The sequence below is a fragment of the Cetorhinus maximus genome, chromosome 3 (assembly GCF_964194155.1).
Source record: "Cetorhinus maximus chromosome 3, sCetMax3.hap1.1, whole genome shotgun sequence".
NCBI lineage: Eukaryota > Metazoa > Chordata > Chondrichthyes > Lamniformes > Cetorhinidae > Cetorhinus > Cetorhinus maximus.
This window is the reverse complement of record NC_135881.1, coordinates 157207461-157223828: the sequence shown is the minus strand read 5'-3', so window position 1 is coordinate 157223828 and position 16368 is coordinate 157207461. Positions and strand designations below refer to the sequence as shown.

Below are 16368 nucleotides of genomic sequence, written 5' to 3'. Positions count from 1 at the left end.
ACCCAACCTGACTACCCACTCACTCATCCATTCACTAATCTGCACTTATTAAAAGAGTTGAGACCTTTAAAAACTTACCTGAACATAGCAGCTAGTGCTGGAAGAGAAAGGGGCTGTGTTCTTTCATTCCTTTAACTCCTTAGTGCTCACTGGGCTTACCCTAGAGAGGCTGCACTGATCCATTTCAGCTTCAGCTGAGATTAGAAGACTTGGCTGAAAATAGGAGTTCCATTGGAGTGCAGAAAACTTGGCAGGCAGTAGGAATGTGTCCAGCATTGCTGCTGACTGGAAGATCTGGGCCATTGTCCCCAGACCCACATTAAGTATTGTGAACTGTGAGGAGGATAGAGAGAAATTTCAAGAGGACATAGGTTGGTAGAATAAGCAGATAAATGATGGAGTTGAGAGTTATTGTGGCACAGAAGGCAGTGTTATGATCCCAGCTGATGTTACTACTGGACAAGCCAGATCCCAGGGTGGAACCAGGCTTGATAGATCCGAACTTTTATTTTTTATTTAGATAGATACATGGAAAATGGTTACTGAACAGTCACCAGAGTCAGCTAATGAACTTTTACAACAGGATAAAACATTTTTTTAAACAAGAAAATATGAACTATATTACAATACTTCTCCCACAACTATACCTTTACAGGTTTCTACAGATTCATAAGGATAACACAAGGTACAAAAGCTATCTTATACTCTCATGATCACAGTAGATACACAGTCCATGTAAACCAATAGATGACCTGTGGTCAGGCACACCACACACTGAAACCAAGTGACAGATGCCACCCCAAACAGATGCTATGGATCGCTCCTCAACTAGCCTTCCCCTTCTCCTTACTTTCACTTCCATAGAACAGGACTTTTTCCAGACTCCTGTTCTCCCTTTGACTAGAAGGTCCTCTTGGGAGCCCTCTCTGTCTCACTCCTTGGCTCTGGGAACTTTCAGTGCTTATGGGAAATCTGCTCTCTGTGCAGCTCCCCCTCCCAGTAGACTGCTGACAACTTGGTATCTCCCTTGAGATCCAGAACTCACTTGGCATTCACTGTTACTTTAACTTTAGAGCAACTCATCTAAGATTCTTTCTTACTTTCCTCAGCAGTCTGCTAGTACGTTAGCTAGAGACTTAAACTGTTCCCTTCACCTGAGAACAGAATGACCACCTGCATTCAAGCTTCTTTCGGTTTCTGTGTGTGTTGGGGGCGTGGGGGTGGCTCTCATTGGAGTTTTTTTCTACCTTTTTTGTTTTGACTCCCCTTTAAGAGTCGTAAAATCTAAATAAAATGCAGGCATCTTTTAGAGTGAAACTAAAACTCAAATTCTCCCTTAACACACCAATACAGAAACACAAATTAAACTTAAAGATATACGTAATTCATAACACACACAAATACACATATAACTTACTTAAACTATCTCTATTTCCTAACAGCAGTCATTTGGCCCATTGAGTGCCAGTTCTCTGTACAGCAATCCGATCCAATCAGCCCTATTCCCCCCTTTCCCCACAGTTCTGTAATTTTATTTCTCTTGCATGCCTGTCCGATTTCACCCCCAATGTTTTAACTGTGACCTAATCGATTGCTTTAGGTTTAACATTACCCATTTTTGTCCTCCAGCTATTTATTAAACCTAAAATCACTTATGCTGTTCTTACAGTTTGATCAAATTCATTTCCCACTTTTAAAGATGTGAACCTTTGAGTCTCTATACTCATCATTTTCTTTTTAATTTTTAAAATTCATTGATGTATCCTCTATGTATTATTACAAAATGCATCATCTCACATCTATCTGAATGAAATGTCATCCAACATCTACCTGCCAGTGTACATTCTGTCTTTCTAGTACTTACAACTTGCACTATCAACTGCATTTTTTGTTTATGCCTCCCATAAATTTTGATATTGGGCCCAATTTTCACTCCAGATCAAGGATACCACTATTCACATCCCTCTAACCGGACAAAAACCTTTTAATCACATTTTGCTGCTTGTTAGCTAACTTCAATAATTCAAGAGCCCTGTTCTGTGAACAAAAGGAAAAGCTTTTAGGTTCTATATAACGGGTTCATATTCAAAGTTATATTTACTTTGTATTCGCAAAGTATTTGAATGCAAAAAATAGCTTCATTTTGTGAAAATTGTACTTGACGCTTGTGAATCAATGCCTAAATTAGAGGTGTGTTGTAAGGTTTTATTAGGCTTTTTAAAGGTTTATACAAACAACTCAATCAGTCGGTAGAGTACAAAGTCTACATTTATCTTGCAACAAATATACAAATAAAATTCAAACATTTTAATTAGCAAGTAGAAAGGTGGATTTTGAGAGGTGGAACAAACCTTGAAATTGGAAGAAGTTTAAATAAAAATCTCAAATTTGAATTTTGCTGAAGGGATATTTCATCTCTACAATCCAGAAGTAAGGCAGTTTCATAAACATATTTACCTATGAAAATAATTGAGCATTTTTACTGAAATTTGGTGAATACACTAATAATAAGGCAATTGTATATGTTAGCAATTCTGTTCCAGGATGAGCCAAGTTCGTCTAAGATTCTGGACTTGTAACCTGATGCTGGGTCTAGAAATCAATCATTTAAATTTGTAGGTCATATCTGATTAGTACAATGACAACATTTATTTAAACTCAGGTAAAACATTAATTGAACTAACAATTAAGTACAAATTATGTCTTTAAAAATTTAGAATATATTGGTAATTGGTCTTTGAAACTGAAAACTTGGAAATTAGAGAAATTGCAATCTTTAAATTAAGAAGACAGACAGATAAAAATATAGTTTGCTATACTTGTGTTAAAGAAATTAGTCTGTCTTCTTGGATATGCTGCCATTAATGGTCTTTGCATAGCCATTGTAATAACCATTCTTTATCAGATCCGCTTTCTCATCCTGTTGGGCTGTTTTTCTGTATGTCTGTAAAAGAAGTAGGAAGGAAATATTTTAGTTTTGACAGCTTTTAGAAACAGATCCCAATTATAACGTTGAATTGCATGCTTTAAAACAGATTAAAAACCACTTCTGGCTGATCAGCAAATGGCTTGTCGATCACTTGTAGATTGTTTTACAGATTTCAATCCTTTGTATATGTATGGCAATACCTGCCTATCCAGCTGAAACAGTTCTTCGAGTCATTGCGGTTTTAGTTGAAAAAGGGCCCCATGGTGTAAAACATGAGTAAACCAATGCATCACACTAATGGATAGTAGGATGCATTTTCCCCCTGTGTTTTTGCTGAGATATCCTGCAAAGTTAAGATACACCCAAAAGGAGATTGGTGTTGTGCTGATCAGGTGGTGGTTTGAGGTGGGGAAGAGGTGGGGGAGATGGTGGGGAAGGGGTGGATGGTGGGCTGGGCAGAGTAAAGAAAAAATAATCTTCAATATGCTATGGTCAGAGATCTATGAAAACGTCTGCATGGATAATATATTCAAATCCTACTCTAGAACTTGAGATTATCTAAGCTAATACACAATAGTGAAACAACACTGCATTATTTCAGGTGCCATCTGTGGATGAGACATTACACAAAAGCATTATCTGCCTCCTCCAGTGATAAGTCTTCCTGATGTTCTGGTCAACATTATCTTCTCTTCAAACAATATCAAAAACAGATTAGCTGGCCATACATGTCATGTTTGTTGGAATTTGCTGCGGGAAAAGAATTACTGCATTTGCTTACATAACATCAATAACTATAATTCGAAAGTAATTCATTGGCTATGAAGTATTTTGGGATGTCTTGAGAAGGTGAAAGGCGCTATATATAATTATAATTCAAGGTCAAGCAGGTACCACTGCTGGCAAGTGCAGGCTCACGGTCCGCTTTTACCCTGATACCCCTTCAGCCCTTTGTTTCTAAGCCCTTACCGTACCCACCACTGATGGTAACCTGCCTGGCTTGTAGTCATTCAAAGTGTCAGTACATATTTTATTCAAATGAGTAATGATGTTGCACTTAGAAGCATGGGGTGGGTGGTGTTGTGAGAATTAGAAGTAAATGCTAAAATTTATATTTACCCTTCCACAGGCAAGTATATACACTCTTATGGCAACACATTTTCACTTACCTTTTTGTAAAAGTTTATAAACAGGATGACCAGTGTGAGCATATAGGATGACTGGAACATCAAGCAGCCAAGTGGGAATCCACATGGTTTAACTGCTGCGCTGAGTGTGTGGATAATTGTAAGCACAAACTGTATCTGAAAGAAAAAACCAAACGGCATAATTTAAATGAAGAAAACAGAACATTGTAAAGGGATTTGTCAGGGTTACGTCATGTCTGATGAACCTGATTTTTGAAATTTTTGAAGAAACAACTGAAGGTAGCAACAGGGGAATTCAATGGATTTTGGCATTTGATAAAGTTCCCCATGAGAGACTGTTAACTAAAGTTGAAGTCATGGAATTGAAGGCAAATTATTCACCTGGTTAGGAAATTGGCTGACTGGCAGGAGACAGTAAGGATACCGTGACTAATATGTGTTGGGGCTCAACAGTTCACCATATTCATTAATGACTTAGATGATAGAATAGAAAGTCACATATCCAAATTTGCTGATGACACGCAGGTGTCAATATAAGTACCATAAATGAAGCATGAAATTACAAAGAGATATTCATAGATTAATGTAGTATAAGGGTCTGGCACATATAGGGTTAATGTGGGACTGAGTACATACCGTCCACACAGTGATGTAAGAAGGCACATTGCCCAAACCCAGGGGTCAGTGTGGTGTTGAGCAGAGATGTGTATAGACCTAAACATGGGAACAGCTCCTGGCTTTTACCTTTTATTGTATATGTGTAAATAGTTCTAGTAGTTAATAGACTTGCAGTTAACCTACAGAGACTTCTTTAAGACATACTGATCTGTAAGAAACACGCTCCCATCATGGTGGCGGTGGTGGGATTAAAAACCCAAAACTTTGTTTAAAAATTAAAGGCAAACTGAAATGCTGGAAGACTGAGGAAAAAAAACCAACAAAGAATTCTGACTTGAAAAAAAGCTTCTAAAGAAACACTCAGAGTGCAAATTGCCAGAAAAAGCTCCAGAGAAAGGCCTGGGAAGCTGAAGGCAGAGATTTAAAATTCCTTACTGCAGCAGAAGAATCCATTGAATCTCCAGTGGAAGTCCAGCAGTTAGAGTCTGCAAGGGTGAGCTAAATCTTTTAAAATTCCAGGCTGCAGCAAGTCCTGCGATATCTTTAAAGTATTTCAGTGTCAAAAGTACAGTTAGAAAGAAACCCATCGCTAAAACCCAATCCCCGAGTTGGAGCCTGAAAATTTGGCATCCAACTGAGGGTAAAGAAAGAGAGGAAATTAGTTAAATATTTCGGGAATATTGCGACAGCCCAGCTCAGTTTAAAAAAAAACCAGCAGATGCTCTAATTCAACTGACTCAAGAGTCTGAAAAGTAAAGCGCTGAAGATAAGAAGTCTGCAGGCAGCCATTGTTAATTTTCTTTTCTTGAGAGCCATTACCATTGTGCAGAGCCTGCAAAAACTGGCAAGTGTGGGAAATCCCTTTGTCTCCAAGTGAACAGTGAAATCCATAAAAAGTTTTAAAAACTGAAGGCAAAGCAAAAAAAAATCACTTTTATATCGCATTCAAAAGCTCCAAAGAGCAAATCGCTGGCCAAAACTATTAGTCTGAAGGTTCTTCAGAGAGAATAAGTAAAAGAAAAGGCCTGTTCAGCAGAATGGGACCCCAACAAAACCTGACAATCATAGGAAGAAGAGCGGAGAGAAAACAGTTACTGCATAACCATTCTTAAAAGGGGAACAACATTTAAAGCTGTAACTGTAAAAAAAAAAATTAAATGACCATGGATTAAAATTTAAACTTAGCAGATCAGTTTGGACTTAGCCAAGGGCCAAACCCAATGGGAAATGTGGCATCCTTGAGAAGGGAATTTTTTAATTACTGGAGTACATAAAGTCTCAGTCAAAAAAATAAATAAATCAGAAGTCGTCCATATTAATACCTTGCTTCCCTGGTTTGGTGAACTTGCAGCCAGAATAATAATGTTGATGAAGTATTAACAGCCTTTGATAAATATTTTAATCTTTAAGTTGAGCGTGCAGAGCTTAGAAAGAGGCATAGAAAACCCCAGAAAAGCAATGAAAGGAAAAAGACAATATCTGAGCAAACCACACAAGAGCACCAGAGAGGCAAGGAACTTCAGGAAAGTCCCAAAGGTATACCTTTTGAGAGACCCCAATATTTTTCCAGAACTCTACCAGCATCTGTCAGTGAACAAAAAAGACAAAGCCCTGCAGCAGGCAGAGCAAGGGAAAGCAGATGTAAATTCAGAAAATGTTCATATCAAAGCTGAACTGAAAGATTTGAAGCACAAGATTCAAGCTGAGTATATACATTTGAAAATGCACGATAAACTAAAGCCTTCAATGAACTAAATTGTTCAAGATCTGAACAAACAAATTTCTGAAATGTTACCAAGGTACCAGGAGGAAATAACGACCCTCAATTCCATGTTTGGCAAGTCAAAGTGGGAGTTGGGAAAACTCAACCAGATTTACAGCCAGGTACAACAACAGGCAGAAAAGGCATTAAAAGAAATTGTGGCCTTGAACTCTCTGAAGAACCAATAGATGCCCCTAGAAAAACACAAGGAGTTAAAAAGACATTGTATGCTACTTCAGATAAGGCAGAGTTATTACAAAGCTATACACCGAAATGCAGCGTGAGAAGACGAGAGCTGAACAAGAAAATAAACAGTTGAAAGTACAGCCTGCCGCGTACGTAGTTTGGCAACATAAGCCATGTTGTCAATGAATAATCCTTGTCGCCCTTTTGTTTTCCATGGTAGGCTGAAATAGAGCTGGCACAGAGTGAACGCATCATGTTTATGACCAGGATACCAGGCATTGATCTGCACGATGAGTTGCTTGTGGTCACACACCAGCTGCACAATGAGAGAGTGAAATTCCATGTGTTTCAGGTATGTGGAAGAGTTGACAAGAGGCACAGGCAAAACAATGTATGTATAGTCAGTGGCACTCTGCACCATGGGGAAGCCTGCAATCCTTGTACATTTTGTGCTCGTTTTGCCTGCTTCCCTCTGGCAAGAGGGGATGGTATGAAGCTGTGTCTTTTTGGATCCTCGATGACCTTTTTTATGCAGCAGGGCACCACAAACTGAGAAATGTTGCTTATATATCCGGTAGCAGCTTGGAAGGAGCCAAATGCGTAAAGGTTCAGAGCCACAGTCACACGCAATATGGGTCTTTGCCCTGCTCTGAGTTTGGAGTTGGAGCAACTGGCAGATTTCTTTAGTAAAGTGCAGATGTCTTAAGCATTGGTCATTACTGATACTCAGATATGTGAATTTCTCTCCAAATAACCTCTATGGATATGGCCTTCTACTGAGAACCTTTCTCTTTCTCCCCATCCTCTTTCCTCTTCCCCCTCTTCCTCCCTCTTCTAGCAGCTTGTACTGCTCTGCATGACCTCTGTTCCTTTAACCAGAAATACTCAATGCCAACTAGAAGATACATACCAGAGAGCAACTGGTCTGTGAAGAAAGCGTTAGGTCTAAAACAAAGTACTTCAGCACCAGCCACCTTCAACTAGTGACAGAAAGAACCCATTGTGCATAGAATTGTAACAACCAGAAGGGAAAAAGCAACAAGCCTGTAACTAGTTGTTGATCCCATCAAATAGGGCACTGCTAGGGTCTTTTTAATGCTGTATTTAGCTATGCAAGGCTGAAGTGTGTGTTGGCTAGAGCATGGAGCTCCAGAATAGCGGAGCTGGCAACAAATCATCTGATCTGATGTCCTGCTTTACAAGCTGTCAGTGCATGCCTGGAAGGACCTTCATAAAAATGCTGCCAGTGCATTCCCATTGGAAGTGTGAATGTACCACCGAATTCTTGGCCTTCAAGGAGTCTCGTAGCACCCAAAAAACAGGAGCTACACAGCCCAATTTTAACCCAATGACTTCAGCCATTAATTAGAAGAAATTTCTGTTCAGGAGTGGACATGAGATGAGCAGTATTATAACACAGTGGAGGGGTCAAGAGAGGTAGTTAACTGTCCCAGCAAACAACTTCCTAAACTTGGAACACCTATCAGAGAGTCAGATAGAGATTAATATGTCCGACATGATTTTCTGACCACTAATATGAAAGTAAAATTAATTGATGGAAGAATCATGCAGGCAGACTGATCTCTGCACCTACTTTCATCTAATTATAATATTTAAATCATAAATTCTACCCTACAATGTACTAAATCATTCTCAGAAGAAACTCACAGTTAATCATGTATGTTTCATGTACCTGCCCTGATTATATCACCTAGTAACCCACTGAGAAATGTTAAATGTAAAGTCTTATTGTGCTGGTGCAAAGTAATCTGCCACTCTCCAAAAATTTGAATGCCTCTTCGTAAGTTTTAGAATGCACAGGTTAACAAAGGGAAATCCATTAAAGTGCCAAAGTTTAATATTTGAAGGATACAAATCTCTCTCTTCACATCTAGGTGCCTGCAAAATGCACATACTTTTCAATACTCTGAGAAAATGCAATCGTTTTAGTATTTTTGTCAATTACTGAAAAAAGATACCTTTCGAAGCTTTTTGCCTTGCAGTTAACTGCCAAACTTTGTTTAAATTCAAACCAGGCAGATTGACTCTGGTCAAGTCATTACCCTGGGGAATGAACCACAGAATGGCTGTTGTGCCAGTTTCAACTAAACAAAATAGGCAATGTGTGTACATGTGTGTACATGTCAGCAAAGAACAGGGCCCTGTATATCAATATATGTAGTTCATAGCAAGCATAAGTGCACCACACGGCGAGCCCATCCGATAATCTTAAATTGGTTGTCAGCGAAATTCTTAGTGCACTCTGGACAACATTTGCTAAACAATCCTATCGTGAACATCGTCACATCCAATGTTGGACACTTGAGTTTTGCAATTTGGGCTGATTGGGTACAGTCAGGACCTTGACTGTTGCGAATAGGCGAAGGGACTTGCTGTTTAATACGATCTGCCAGTCTTTGGGACGTATGGCCTAAATACCTAGTATCACACCGGCACTGAAATTCACACACAACGCGAAATTCATCTATTAGATGTGATCGAACAACATTAGCTAAACAATCCTGAGTGTGCTAAGAATTACACTGACGGCCAATTTAAGATTATCAGTTGGGCTCGCTGTGTGGCGTACTTACTCGTGTAGAAGCTACGTATATTAATACAAAGGGCTTTGCAGACAGAACACGTAAGCACATTGTGCCTATTTCAACTAAACAAAATAGATGACAGCCATTCCATGGTTCATTCCCCAGGGCAATACCTTGACCAGTCAGTGTCAACCTGCCTGGTTTGAATTCTCCATGGCAATGCCTCTACCAACCAACGTCCACTTGCCAACTAATCGACACTCTCTTCTCATGAAGTATAAATTTTTGTTCCCTTTACGTTTGGTGTTCTTGCAAATGTCCTGATGAGTGCAAGACAAAAAGCTTCAACATGTCTCTTTTTTTAAGCGATACTTAAGTTCTGTACTACCAAACGACTATTATTGTCAATACTGAAACCAACCCAAGTTGATATGCAAATTAGTGATGCTTATAAATACAGCTTCCTGAGGACAGCTTTCTAAACACTCGTATTAGTTCTACCCTGGAACTCTAAAATGTCTGAGGTACAGTGTGTGAATATAGGTATCCCCCATTTAAAGTGTGTTCTAATTAGTGACGTTCCCCAAATAGCACTACCTCCATTTTTGTTTTAGCATGGTTACTGCACATGCTCAGACTCTTAAAAACAAACTGTCACTTTGCTGCCTCCCTCCCACAACCCTCCTGATCACTGACCCTCCTGCTTCCCTCTCCAAACCCTCCCCCTCACCCACCCTCCCGCTTCCCTCTCCAAACCCTCCCGTTCCCTTCCCAACCCTCCCCCACTTGCCGATCCTCCCACTCCTTCTCCTGACACTCCTGCTTGCCGCCCCATCACAACCCTGCTGCTCCCTCGCCAACCCTTCTATTCACTGCTTCTTACTCATAACCACAACCCTCCCTCCCATTCGCCACTCCTCACACTCCATTACTTACTCCCTCTGTCTCTGTCTCTCTCCTAAGCCCTCTTTTACAGTGAGGGCTTGGGAGCGGGGTGGCGACTGAGAAGCAGTGCGGGTTCAGGAAAGGGAAGCGGTGAGCTGGCGGTGGGAGGGGGGCAAGCTGGTGGTGGGAGGGGAGGGAGGAGCAAGCTGGCAGTAGCCAGGGTGGGGGGCCGAGCTGACAGTGGGACAGGGGTGGGGGGAGGCCGAGCTGGTGGTGGGAGGGGGCAAGCAGGAGGTAAGTAGAAAGTAGTAAGCACTAAAAGTTAGTAAGAGGATATTTGGGCCACCTAGGTTCAAGGCAGCCATCAGGTTTTTAATGCAAAAATTACAAGTCAGGAACCTAACCCTAACCTTATTATATGTTTTATTATGGGAAAGTGATTTTCTTTCAGCATGATTTTGTTTAGCACATCATTTATTAGTAACACATTAGGAGTTCTAAAAGAGGATAGCTGTACAATAATGAGTTACCTAAGAATTTCATGTTTTATTTGCTTTAGTAGAGTACCTTAGTACCATAATACTTTTGAGTAATTTAAACTGTTGGAGCATAAGTGTGTTGACCTGGTGAAAATGGATAACGGCTGAATCTTCCTTAGAGTGGCATCACGGTCAAATTGCCACTCCAGTCCTTGGTACTTATCCTGGAATGAAGCTACACATTTCTCACCCAGACTTCCAACCCGGGCCTTCTGAGAAATGTGCAGGATATTATTTCCCGGGGGCGGGCACGTGCCTGACACCAACTGGGCATAAAATCACGCGAGATGACATCAGGCAAGCATTTCGGCGTCATCGTGCACTCGCACGATATTTCGCTCGGCAGGCACGCACAAAAGTTGGAAGTGTGCCCACCGACAATTAAGCGGGCAATTAAGACCACTAACGGCACAATTGTCTGCGATTTTTCGTGGCTCATCCAACCTTAGGGTTGGCGGGCGGGCAAATTGGCCTTTACATTTTTCATCAAGGCTCATCCAAGGGCGGGATGCAATTTCCATTAGGAAATAAAATAAAAATAAGTATCTGAGGACAGCATTTTTATGAAGTATGGTTTCAGGTGCCTGATAGTAATGCTCGGGGGGTGGGGGGGGGGGGGGGGGGTGGTGGGGGTTTGAGAGGGGTAGTCAGGAGGGTGGGGTTCAGTGCTTTCGTTACCCAGGTGTTAGAAGTGGTTTGGATCCTTCTAATTTTTCCTAGGTAACTATTCTGGTAAGAGAGTTGGAACCATCCAAAGTCTCTGATTTCAGTCAGGGTATTAGATGATTCCAAGTGCAGGGTAATTGCCCAACAGAAGTTTTAACTTCCTGGGCAATTGCCCTGCAGTCCTTGTGTGGGGACATCTAGCACAATTTTTTTTATTCGTTCATGGGATGTGAGCATCGCTGACTAGGCCAGCATTTATTGTCCATCCCTAATTGCCCTTGAGAAGGTGGTGGTGAGCTGCCTTCTTGAACCGCTGCAGTCCATGTGGTGTGGGTACACCCACAGTGCTGTTAGGGAGGGAGTTTCAGGATTTTGACCCAGCGACAGTGAAGGAACAGCGATATATTTCCAAGTCAGGATGGTGAGTGGCTAGGAGGGGAACTTCCAGGTGGTGGTGTTCCCATCTATCTGCTGCCCTTGTCCTTCTAGATGGTAGCAGCCATGGATTTGGAAGGTGCTGTTGACTTGAACTCCTGCAGTGCATCTTGTAGATGGTACACACTGCTGCTACTGTGCGGTGGTGGTGGTGGGAATGAATGTTTGTAGATGTGGCAATCAAGTGGGTTGCTTTGTCCTGGATGGTGTCAAGCTTCTTGAGGTTGTAGGAGCTGCAGTCATCCAGGCAAGTGGAGAATATTCCATCACACTCCTGACTTGTGCCTTGCAGATGGTGGACAAGCTTTGGGGATTCAGAAGGTGAGTTACTCACCGTGGGACTCCTAGCCTCTGACCTGCTCTTATGGCCACAGTATTTATATGGCTAGTCCAGTTAAGTTTCTGGTCAATGGTGACCCCAGGATGTTGATAGTGGGGGATGTCATGTGAACGATGGTTAGATTCTCACTTGTTGGAGATGGTCATTGCCTGGCACTTGTGTGGTGCACATGTTACTTGCCACTTGTCAGCCAAGACTGGATATTGTCCAGGTCTTGCTGCATTTGGACATGGACTGCTTCAGTATCTGAGGAGTTGTGAATGGTGCTGAACAATATGCAATCACCAGCGAACATCCCCACTTCTGAGCTTATGATGGAAGGGAGGTCACTGCTGAAGCAGCTGAAGATGGTTGGGCCAAGGACACTACCCTGAGGATCTTCTGGGGTACCCTCTGGGATACAACCTCCTTTCCACCCCGCACCCCACTCCTCCCCTCCCAGTGGGTTCTGGTTTCAAGTCTCACTCCAGAGGTGAGCACATAACCTCAGTAGGCACTCCAGTGCAGTACTGAGACTTTTGGACTGTCACAGGTGCTGTCTTTTGGGTGAGATGTTAAACTGAGGTCCTGTCTTCCCCCTCTGAGGGTAAATCCCATGACACTTTTGAAGAGCAGGGGAGTTTTCCTGGTGTTCAGGTCAACATTTATCATTCAGCCTACAGCATTAAAACAGTTTAATTGGTCATTGCTGTTTATAGGACCTTGCCGTGTGCAAAATGCTTGTCGTGCATGCTTACATTACAACAGTGACCACATTTCAAAAGTAACTTACTGGATGTGAAGTGCTTTGGGTTGTGAAAGGTGCAATATAAGTACAAGTCCTTTCTTACCAGCTGTGCCTGAGTAAGATATTTCTTCCACCAAAGATAAGGCTGCATGGATGGAATAGTGGACAGACCATAATATGAGTACATTAATACATGGATAAAACTGTTCAATGTTGGACCAAAGAAACCTGTAATGAAACAAAGTGAGAGGTAAAGTGATCATCTCCAGGAACATTTATGCTGCTTGAACGGTTTAAGCACAATGTCAACTTTATAACTTTACTTGCATTACATTTTGCCTTTAACAAAAAAAATCTCAAGTGCTTCACAGGAAACAAAGACATCAAGCCAATGGGTGAAATAAGAGCATGGTAACCAAAAGCTTGTTCAACATGGTGGTTTTCAAAAAGGTCCTCAAAGGAAAGGGAGGCAGTGATTTATGGAGAGAATTTGAATGTAGGGTTTTGGCAGTTGAAGGCACATTGGCCACGGATGAGATCAAACCATAGAACCATACAGCTCTTAAGATCATTCAGCTTATCGAGCCTGAGCCAGCTTTTTGAAAGAGCTGCATAAAAGCAATCCACTTCCCTGCTGCTTCCACACAGCCCTACAAATGCTTCCTTTTTAAGTATCTAACCAAGTCCTTTTTGAAAGCTACTATTAAATTTGCCTCTGCACGCTTCAGGAAGTGGATTCCAGATCGCATCAACATGCTATGTTTTTTTAAAAATCCTCATCTTCAAACTGATTCTTTTGCCAATCTGTGCCTTCTGATTAGTAGAAACAATTTCTCATTATTCTTATCAAAACCGCTCAATTTCAAACACCACTGTTTAATCGCACCTTAATATTTCCTGCGTTAAGTAGAACAACCCTAGCTACTCTCGTATTTCCACATAATTGAAGTCCTTGGCATCATTCTGATAAATTTCCTCTACACCCTTGATAACTTTCCTAAAATATGATGTCCAAAATTTTTTTTTTTAGTTCATTCATGCGATGTGGGTTTCCTTGGCTAGGCCAGCATTTATTGCCTATCCCTAGTTGCCCTTGAGAAGGTGGTGGTGAGTTGCCGCCTTGAACCACTGCAGTCCATGTGGTGTAGGTACACCCACGGTGCTGTTAGGAAGGGAGTTCCAGGATTTTGACCCAGCGACAGTGAAGGAACAGCGATATATTTCCAAGTCAGGATGGTGAGTGACTTGGAGGGGAATTTCCAGGTGGTGGTGTTCCCATCTATCCGCTGGCCTTGTCCTTCTAAATGGTAGTGGGCGTGGGTTTGGCAGGTGCTGTCCGAGGAGCCTTGGTAAATTCCTGCAGTGCATCTTGTAGATGGTACACACTGCTGCTACTGTGCATCAGTGGTGGAGGGAGTCAAGATGGTTAGGCTCTTTCTTGTTGGAAATGGTCATTGCCCGGCACTTGTGTGGCGCGAATGTTACTTGCCACTTGTCAGCCCAAGCCTTGCTATTGTCTAGGTCTTTGCTGCATTTGGACATGAACTGCTTCAGTATCTGAGGAGTCGTGATTGGTACTGAACATTGTGCAATTGTCAGCGAACATCCCCATTTCTGACCTTATGATGGAAGGTCATTGATGAAGCAGCTGAAGATGGTTGGGCCTACGACACCATCCTGAGGAATTCCTGTAGTGTTGTCCTGGAGCTGAGATGATTGACCTCCAACAACCACAACCATCTTCCTTTGTGCTAGGTATGATTCCAACCAGTGGAGAGTTTTCCCCCTGATTCCCATTGACTGCAGTTTTGCTAGGGCTCCTTGATGGCGCACACTGTCAAATGTGGCCTTGATGTTAAGGGCAGCCACTCTCACCTCACTTCAGGAGTTAAGCTCTTTTGTCCATGTTTGAAATAAGGCTGTAATGAGATCAGGAGCTGAGTGGCCCTAGCAGAACCCAAACCGGGCATCAGTGTGCAGGTTATTGATAAGCAAGTGCCGCTTGATAGCACTGTTGCTGATCCTTCCATTACTTTATTGATGATGGAGAGTAGACTGATGGGGAGGTAATTGGCTGGGTTGGATTTGTCCTGCTTTTTGTGTACAGAACATATCTGGGCAATTTTCCACATAGCCGGGTAGATGCCAGTGTTGTTGCTGCATTGGAACAGCTTGGCTAGGGGCGGGGCAAGTTCTGGAGCACATGTTTTCAGTACTATTGCCGGAATATTGTCAGGCTCCATAGCCTTTGCAGTATCCAGTGCCTTCAGCCATTTCTTGAGATCATGTGGAGTGAATTGAATTGGCTGTAGACTGGCATCTGTGATGCTGGGGACCTCCGGAGGAGGCTGAGGTGGATCATCCACTCGGCCCTTCTGGCTGAAGATTGTAGCAAATGCTTCAGTCTTATTTTTTGCACTGATGTGCTGGGCTCCTCCATCATTGAGGATGGGGATATTAGTGGAGCCTCCTCTTCCAGTGAATTACTTAATTCACCACCATGCAGGACTGATACAAAGATAGGTGGAGGGACAGATAGTATTGAGGAGGCGGGGAGGCTGCAGAAGGATTTGGACAGGTTAGGAGAATGGGCAAAGAAGTGGCAGATGGAATGCAACATGGTACTTTGGTAGGAAGAATAGAGGCATAGACTATTTTCTAAATGGGGAGAGAATTCAGAAATCTGGAGTGCAAAGGGACTTGGGAGTCCTAGTCCAGGATTCTCTTAAGGTTAACTTGCAGGTTGAGTCGGTAGTTAGGAAGGCAAATGCAATGTTGGCATTTATTTCGAGAGGACTAGAATATAAAAGCAGGGATGTGCTGCTGAGGCTTTATAAGGCTCTGGTCAGACCACATTTAGAATATTGTGAGCAATTTTTGGCCCTGTATCTCAGGAAGGACGTGCTGGCCCTGGAGAGGATCCAGAGGAGGTTCACGAGAACGATCCCAGGAATGAAAGGCTTAACATATGAGGAAAATATGAGGACACTGGGTCTATACTCGATGGAGTTTAGAAGGATGACGGGGGATCTGATTGAAACTTACAGAATACTGAAAGACCTGGATAGAGTGGACGTGGGGAAGATGTTTCCATTAGTAGGAGAGACTAGGACCCGAGGGCACAGCCTCAGAGTAAAGGGAAGACCTTTTAGAACAGAGATGAGGAGAAACTTCTTTAGCCAGAGAGTGGTGAATCTATGGAATTCATTGCCACAGAAGGCTGTGGAGGCCAGGTCATTGAGTGTATTTAAGACCGAGATAGATAGGTTCTTGATTGATAAGGGGATCAAAGGTTACGGGGAGAAGGCGGGAGAATGGGGTTGAGAAACCTATCAGCCATGATTGAATGGTGGAGCAGACTCGATGAGCCGAATGGCCTAATTTCTGCTCCTATGTCTTATGGTCTTATTGTTTATGGACTGCAGAGCTTAGATCTGATCCATTGGTTGTGGGAATGCTTAGCTCTGTTTAGCACATAAATAGTCCTGTGTTATAGCTTCACCAGGTTGACACCTCATTTTTAGGTATGCCTTGTGCTGCTCCTGGCATGCTCTCCTGCACTCTTTATTGAACTAAGATTGATCGTT

General features: G+C 42.2%; 1 protein-coding gene across 4 annotated transcripts in view; it reads right to left on the bottom strand.

Moving 5' to 3' along the window:
- Window positions 1-2186: 2186 nt before the first annotated feature.
- Window positions 2187-16368, bottom strand: part of elovl2 (ELOVL fatty acid elongase 2) — a 123869-nt gene continuing 109687 nt past the window's right edge. For all 4 annotated transcript variants that reach the window (XM_078539149.1, XM_078539148.1, XM_078539150.1 and 1 more), the window contains 3 exons: window positions 12885-13009; window positions 4099-4233; window positions 2187-2944 (listed from right to left, as the gene is read on the bottom strand). In XM_078539149.1, the coding sequence (XP_078395275.1) occupies window positions 2834-2944; window positions 4099-4233; window positions 12885-13009 (371 nt within the window). In that variant the 3' untranslated portion in view covers window positions 2187-2833. The remainder of the gene's footprint in view (window positions 2945-4098; window positions 4234-12884; window positions 13010-16368) is intronic.